At 33.1% G+C, this 8,772-nt stretch overlaps 1 protein-coding gene across 1 annotated transcript; it reads left to right on the forward strand.

Annotated features, from left to right (window-relative positions):
* Positions 1-5,799: 5,799 nt before the first annotated feature.
* On the forward strand, positions 5,800-7,193 carry LOC132743130 (beta-1,3-galactosyltransferase 1-like). The gene has a single exon (XM_060731659.1). The coding sequence runs from the start codon at positions 6,176-6,178 to the stop codon at positions 7,190-7,192; it is 1,017 nt and encodes a 338-aa protein (XP_060587642.1). The 5' UTR covers positions 5,800-6,175; the 3' UTR covers position 7,193.
* The last annotated feature ends 1,579 nt before the right edge of the window (positions 7,194-8,772 follow it).

Genomic DNA, 8,772 nt, shown 5'->3' on the forward strand with positions numbered 1-8,772 from the left:
ACAAGGATTTTACATGAAGTGTCATGGTAACCTTAACCCTTGACCTCAAACATCCTTATAGGCTAACTACTGGCAATGTCCCTACCAAATTAAATAAACCATAAAATAAATCATTAAACCTAAAAGCACTGATTCCTTCTCAAGTTATCGTATAAACAAGGTTAACAGGCCGTTCTACGTACATACTGACCAATTCTATCACAGAATTGTCCCCTCAAAGGTCCATAACTTAGTCAAAATTGATGTATGATTTATTGGCCTTGGAAGGTGTCTTTCTAATATGATCCTAAAGGCATGTGTCAAGTTTAAAGTGAAATTATGTGGCGACATGGCCGAGTGGTTAACGCGTCGGACTAGTAATCTCATCAACGCTAGCCTCATGGGTTCAAAGCCAGTCAGGGGCAAGTCGTTGTTTCCTTGAGCAAGAAATTTTACACTCATTGCTCAGTACTGGTTGGTTCCAGGAACGGATTCGAAAGTGTGTCTATAAGCATATAGCTTCCTACACAATCGAACTAAAATAAATTCTGTATAAACCAAATGAATATCTTAAGTATTTTCAAAGGTTAAAGTTGCATGTAAAACTTCAAACTTAAAAACAGTACCTCGTGCGCACCACTTAATTACCTCGTGTAACTAGTGGTCACGGCATAGTATCTCGTGCGCACGACTTAATTATCTCGTGGCCACGACTAAGTAACTCGACATACTACTTTGTTTACATATTGCAATTTTAAAGGCAAATATTGTTTGATTTTATTAACCCGTCAATTCCATACTGATTATACGGTCAATGCACAGAATATATTAATATTCGATAAATGTTCGGTAAATTCCGTGAGATTTAAGCAGTTAGATATGATTAAATTCATCTGGTTTCTATGGATTAGTTGCACTGACCGTTATAGCGCAATAGGGTAAACTACAGAATGTCCTACTATGCGTGGAGTAAGATCGAGACAACGTATGTCCAGGTATTTTTTCTTATTCATAACTATTTTCAACATCTTTTTAATACTATACTTTTGTATATATCATTGTTAAAGAATAAATATTTTAAATTCATTCGGATTAAGATCAATAAATGTCATTTCAGTGCCGTAAAAAGACAATACAAAACGTGACAATTCAGTGTTTCTTAGTTGTTTCATATCTATGTAGAAAATTCTGAAAGCGCTTGACCTTTTTCATTATAATATACTTAAAAATAAAGAAAAATATGTCTTAAAATAAGTGACGCATAAAAAAGCCAAAAGAAGGGATCGAACCTCGGACCTCTCATACATAAGGTAATCACTTAACCGACTTTGCTATTGCAGATGTTACGAGAACCTACATTAAGCTAGTGGGAGTTTTTCAAACATTAACTATAATTATACTCCATATTAATTAATTCTCGTAAAATAAACGGACAAAACCGAAATAGGATCGAATATTTAAATGAGTGCTATAATGTATTCAAAATTGACAGGTCAATAAAATCAGACTATACATTAAGCATTAATTTACTCGGGTAAAAACGTCTAATATCTTTAACGATAAAAAAATCATGTTTGCCCTTTTCATATAAGAAAAATGTTATTTGTTTTTGATACACGGACACCAACACGTAACATTATACGGGGTATTCGTTTCTGTTTGCTCGGTCTTTCTCACTGGAACCTGTATAGAAATATGATTGATTTAACATCAAGGCATTTTCTTCGAATATCAATACATTCCTATTGTCCCCGGTACCCATTAGAAATTCGAAGAACTGTTCACTACTTAGGGGAGATAATGTGTAGGCGGCCGGAAAGCTCAGTCGGTAAAACCGCGGTACGGTATTCCGTGGGTCCCGGTTCGAGTCCCTGTCAGGCTGAACATTTTTCTCACCCTGTGACAAATAATATAGTTATATCAAAAATATATTAAGAGGTTCGTTTAACATTTTACCAATACAAAAAATTAGCTAGGGAACATATACATGTAGTTTTCGACAAAAGACTATCAAGTTTATTCATAGTCGGCCAGTGACAGTATGAATGCCGTAAATAAGTGAAAGGTGCATGGTCCGAAATGGCATGTTAATACATTCCAGATAATAACTTGTTGCAGAACAAAACTGTTTACGGTGGCACAAAGGTGACATGTGTGTGTTTTTATTTATCTCGTGGCCACGAGATACTAAGTCGTGGCCACGAGACAGCTAAGTCGTGGCCACGAGATAGCTAAATCGTGGCCACGAGATGCTATGTCGTGGTACGAGTTACTAAGTCGTGGCCACGAGATAGCTAAGTCGTGGCCACGAGATACTATGTCGTGGCCACGAGTTACTAAGTCGTGGTCACGAGATAGCTAAGTCGTGGCCACGATATACTATGTCGTGGCCACGAGTTAGCTAAGTCGTGGCCACGAGATAGCTAAGTCGTGGCCGTGAGATAATTAACCAACCAGATTACACCATTTATATGAAGTGTTAGATTATCCACATGAAACATTTCTTTTTTATCGATATTTTGAAATTTTGAAATTATTTTGGAAAATACGCCAATTGTGCACCAGTTCACTTTTAACAAGATTTCGATGAAGAAAACTGTCATGTTCAAAAAAGTATACACTTATCAGGCCTCGACATTAGCGGTGGTCCGTTGGTCCGAGACCACTTGATTTTGGCAAGGACCACCTAATTTTAAAACCCACTGGTCCGTCGGACCACTTGAATTTTCTGGTTGATGCAAGGCTCATTTGGGAGAATGGCGATTTGGTCAAAAACATGTTATATAATTTTGTTTAAAATCTATGTCCGATGTACATGTATATGGTTCATTAATCTCTGATTAGTTAAAGAAGTTCTCAAGTCATCAATAACTTTCATTTTAAGTCGCTAAAATTTTGTTCATGCAAGTTAAAAGAGTTAAGAGTTAGGTACAAAATTCATTCAAATGGTGCTAGTAATTATGCATCGTCTGATAACCACGGCGGAACCATTAACATTTATGTTATGTTACATGTTAATCAACCGTGAGTATCCGATGATGGTAATTATATGATATTGGATAAACTTTAATTTCAGATACTTGAATAACGGCAGCAAACGAAAGGAACTGGAAAAAAATACATCTAGTAATTCTATGCCATTTATCTTTATTTTAACTGTTTAACGATAAGAGATCTGTTTCTTCTAGAGTTAAAATTATTTTAAAAGGTTAAAAATACCCAATGTCAAAAATGAATATCAAACAACAAGCAACAGGGAGGTAAAATTCTATATTATAAATCTGTGAGAAAAATAAGATAAGTTATAGTAAATAATAACATTGTCATTATTTTAATAATTTAGATATTTCCTTGTTTTCAAAGACAAAAATAAGATAATTTATTAGTTCCATTAAAAATGTTAATCTGTAAAAGATGCTATGTTATTATCATGATTATAACACGTACCGCGTATCAATGGCTTCGCTATTCCCTAACTTGAGTTGAGAGAGAAATCACTTTAATATAAAAGTTAACATAAATAAAAGCTCTGTTGTGTATTTTTGACTGAGATAAAAACAAATAAACAAATAACTCTACGATAAAATACCGACTGACTTGCCCTTTTCTGATTAGATGAAAAATATATATCTAAAAATATCTGTTTTCTTTAAAGATTAATAATACATCTTTGTCGTAAAGTTTAAACATTTTTTTCTACACTTGCAGTAAAAAGATATAATAATTATAACTGACCACCTGACTTCTGGAAGGACCATCTAACTTTCAAATCTAGTGGTCCGGCGTACCACCTGCTCAAAAAGTTAGTGTCGAGGCCTGCTTATATTATTATTGAACAGAACAGAAATGTTATTTCGTAACGTTTAAAACACAGTATCTTGTTACACAATACCTATTAAGTATAGTAAATAGCTAAGCGCTTGATATAATTCAAAGATTTAAAGTATATTAGAGAATTGCTGCATAATAAAATGATTATACACTTAACTAAATGTATATCAGAATAATCTCATTTTAATGAAAACGTTTACAATATCTGTGATTTTTTTAACATTACATAAATTATAAAAGCTAAGCTTATCAACATTTTTTTTTATTTTTCACAAAATAAATAAATAAACATAAATTCAATAACACAGACTTTTCGTATGACTGAAGTAATTCTGTGAATTTATACATACTAAGTCTTATATAATATTAAACGAATTTAGTACGGGTTTCCTGGTACTACAAACAAGTATAAAATGAAATTCGTCTTCAATATCTTCCATATTATAAAGCTAACATGTGGTCTCAACCCGGTACGGAATTAGACCCAACCCGTTGTAGTCTAGAAAGTAGTTCTTTAAAATTTTGAAGTGGCCCAATTTAAGTCATCTCTAGTTAGATTGGTCATAATTAAAGTATATTTATTGCATTTGTGTAGTTTTTGTGTGTTATATGATGTGTTTAAAAGTTGTTTTTTGTGTATTCTCCAGGAACTCATTTGTTGGCGGAAGGACTAAAGATGTACCACCCACCAGCAGTCAGGAGTTTTCAAAGTGGTGAATTTAAACTGTGTTACAACAGAGTGAAGATTTCTGAAAAAAGTAGATGGCTAACCTATTATATTTTGGGCCTCATTTGACTTAAATAGTGTTGATGTTAAAAGTTGAAGACAGTATATAATTCATCAAGAACAGTGGAATCCAGAATTAAGCCTCAAATGTGACAGATTTACTATAGAACAAAGAACACGAAAATTCACCAGGCCGTCACCAAATGGGCGCTCATGTCGTTCAATTCTATTTCTACCATATCTACCAGATTTTATTCTTAAATTATGCGCAGATATTCTGAGATGCGTTTATTAATGTCTTGAATTCTTGCACTTAATTTCATCTAAATAACATTCCAAAGAAAAATTGTGCCTGATATTTCTATACATTTTCGTTTCAAATCGTCAACGACTATTGTATATAATAACGTGCCCAGTCATAGTTATGATGCGTGATGCAATTTATCCTTCGGACCATGAATATAATTAGTTTTCTATCATATTTTAACAGGTTTTAGCGATGCTCAAATATTCTACTATAAAAAACATAAGTTTGATAAGTTTTATTTTTCGAATTCCATAAGGCCACATGGCCCGTGAGGATACACAATACAATATATATATGGCAAGACAGTGTAGAAAAATAAATTTCAAACAAGTTTTAAACAACAACGGAGAAGGTTTACATTCATTTGCATGTTGAAATTTCTTAGTATATTAATAATCCATTTCTAATAATATCTAAATGTTTACAAAATTATGTATGTGGTGTATTCTAAAAACTACCCCTGCTCTTCCTTGTCACAAAATAACTATGTGTGTTAGATATATGAGTCCTTACATACTAGTCATATCCTGATCTTGTCAAAACGAAACACAAGACCAACATAAATTATGAGTCTTTAATATTTTAGATAGGAATTTGCTAAATTCATCTAAATAACATTCCAAAGAAAAATTGTGCCTGATATTTCTATACATTTTCGTTTCAAATCGTCAATGACTATTGTATATAGTAACGTGCCCAGTCATAGTTATGATGCGTGATGCAATTTATCCTTCGGACCGTGAATATAATTAGTTTTCTATCATATTTTAACAGGTTTGAGCGATGCTCAAATATTCTATTATAAAAAACATATAATAAAACACACAATTGTATTTGTTTTTTTGATCAATTTCACTCTTTTGTGACACAATCTACTTAATACTGTATTATATTATAACTGAAAATACGACCAATTGTCTCGTCATTTTTTAGCAATCTAAGATTTTCGCACCTTTTATCATTCAATTATGTATACCGACAACAATAATGACTTTGATCTAAACATGTCAAAACTTGTTAATATTTGTATCATATGTCATTGCATCAAATATAAACTATGAAGATTGATGTTTTTTCTCACTGCCGATAAAAGTTTAAAGAGGGTTTCATTGTGCGGAAATATAAAAAATCTCGGAAAGTATTTATTTCATTTCACTGGAATTGACACTAAAACTATACGTAAATGCGAGCCTTTACAATTTTCTATAAGTGTAAATAACTTGTAAGGAAAAGGACTTGAACAGTTTGCTGATTTTTTTTTTCATGACTTTGACTTCTGAGAATATAAAACTTCAAGTTAAATTTTTAAGAAGCTGGAATAAACGTGCGAGATGAATATTAGCTCAAGAACAAAATATGTTAGATATAGCAAAAGAAATTGTGTGATTTTGTGCTACTTGAACGCATTTGTGCTGCTATTTATAGTATACAATAATACGGAATTAATGCTAGCAGATACATACGGAAATTATACAATTCAAATGTTACCAAATTTGGAAAATCTTATCAACTGGACGAATCCGAAGTACCCAACGAACGTGAGTTATATCCTAGAGAATGATCAATTATGTGCATCTGTTCAAGATTTAAGCGTTTTAATTATAGTGAATTCAGCAACAGGCCATTTTTCCCGGAGACAAGCTATCAGAAAAACTTGGGCTAACAATAGATATTATTCTCACCTTGGAACAGTCAGGGTCCTTTTTCTACTTGGAATGGACATGAACTCCAAAGTTCAGACGGGAATAGAAGAAGAGTCTGGAATATTTAGAGACATTTTGCAAGGTGACTTCACGGACACTTATCGAAATCTGACACATAAGGGTGTAATGGGTTTTAAGTGGATAACAGAACGTTGTCGGAATGCTAAAATGATAATGAAAGTTGACGACGATTTTGTTGTAAATATGTTCGTATATTTTCAAAAACTAAACGGACCTTTAAAACATATAAATGTTTATTGTGAGCGCATGGAGGGTAAAATTCAAAGAAAAAATGAAAGCAAATGGTTTGTTAGTACTGACCATTTTAGGGGAGAAACCCACTACAAAGAATATTGCGAGGGAAAATTTGTCAGTATGACTAATGATTTTATTCCAGCTTTGTATGAATCGGCAATTAAAACTCCATTTTTCCCTTACGATGATGTGTCATTATTTGGATATGCTATGCATAATATACCAGGTCTCAAATATAGATCAGAAACAAAAAGTATGGCTCGTAAACGTGATGTTGGAATGAAATGTTTAAATGAAAAAAAGAATAAATGTGACATATTTGTGATAGCTTCTGATAGTGCTGAAAATATATCGAAAACATGGTCTATTGTTTTGAAACACTTTAATTGAATTTTACTTTTATATTTATGCTTTTATGCAATGTATTGTATTTTAACATATGCAATTATAAATAAAATAATTAAACATGTTACTGCCACGCCTGTCCGTATTTCAATACACCTGATAAGCAATGTTCAACTCAACTTGACAGAAACTGGGACAGAAGATAACTGTTACTAGTATCTTTAACGGAGAAAGTGAGATTATGATTAAAACCCTTACCAGTACTCGTGCGACCGTAAATTGAATAATTTTGTTGAATTGTATAGAAAATCCGGTGTGTTCAAAACTGTAAACATGACTGACAATAAACGTTAACACGTCAAGCAGGTTCTACAATTTAAACATATTTTACTGAAACCATGCTAAAACGCCAAACATCTCTTTAAAATAGGTTAAATAACTGGTATAATTATATTAACTGCCGCTATCATAGTGATGATAGTGTGTTGTTATAGTAATAGAAAAAGCATCGAAACACGAGGCTATCTGATTTGTACGAGGGAGCGTAGCCCCCGAGTATTAATCAGATTGCCGAGTCTTTTGATGTTCTTTCTCTTTTGCATAAAAACACGTTCCCTGTTGTCACAATATGAAACCCCAGAAAAAAGGAACCAATGAACGAGCATCTGAATATGATATTTCTGTCGCTTTCCCTTTCTCTGCCGTCACAATAAGTAAACCCCAGCAAAAATGAGGCTCTGGAGTGCGGGTAACTAATACCTGCACTCAAGTTAACGCACTGTGCATGTACAGTCGAACTTCGTTCGCTCGAACTCGGAGGGCCTGTGCAAATTTGTTCGAGAGATCGGTAGTTCGAGCCAACCGAGGTCGAACTATTATTACGTTGATCATATGCCTAAAGGTTTTCTAGCAGACATCGGTCAAATGATAAATACGTAAATATAAGTGTTTGTTAGTACATTTGTTCCTCGAATTACATTGAATTATTATCCCAGTGTTTTCAATTTAGTATTAACGGTACGTTGTGTTAATCTATATTCATGCATATTGTAATTGGTTGAGTTCGATTGGGCAATCAGAACAAACTTGTTGAACAATGTTCAAAATATATCTATATGTTTATACAATGTAATGGGATTAATTTAATTTAAAAACAAATAAATTAATGAAATATTAAAGAAAAAGTTTTACAGCAGCATTTATTTGTAGTCATTTACTAAAATAAACTCCCGTACAAGTATATAATTCACGTTACATGAACTACGGTTGTAATTAAAGCCGTCCGGGTAAACGTCATTCTTTATTGACTTTTGCATATTTCACTTATTCCACGAGTTATTTTCTTTTTATCGTTACCATAAACGGCAAATCAACAATATTATCATAACAAACAAATCGGTAACAACACCTCTTGTTTTGTAATAATTAACCTTAATTGCCTTTGTCACGATCACGAGGTGTTAAAAACATGTGTCGCCGACTGTCATTTATTTAGGACATGTCGACTTGTCTTTTTGTGTTCGACCGAAAAGGTGTGATTTTCACTATATATCTGCCGAAGGGACCAGAGATCAGGTTCGAGAGTTCGAGCGATAAGTGTTCGAGCGATCCGAGGTAGAACAATA

Source organism: Ruditapes philippinarum, unplaced genomic scaffold (assembly GCF_026571515.1).
Source record: "Ruditapes philippinarum isolate M1 unplaced genomic scaffold, ASM2657151v2 ctg266_1_1_1_1, whole genome shotgun sequence".
NCBI classification, from domain to species: Eukaryota; Metazoa; Mollusca; class Bivalvia; order Venerida; family Veneridae; genus Ruditapes; species Ruditapes philippinarum.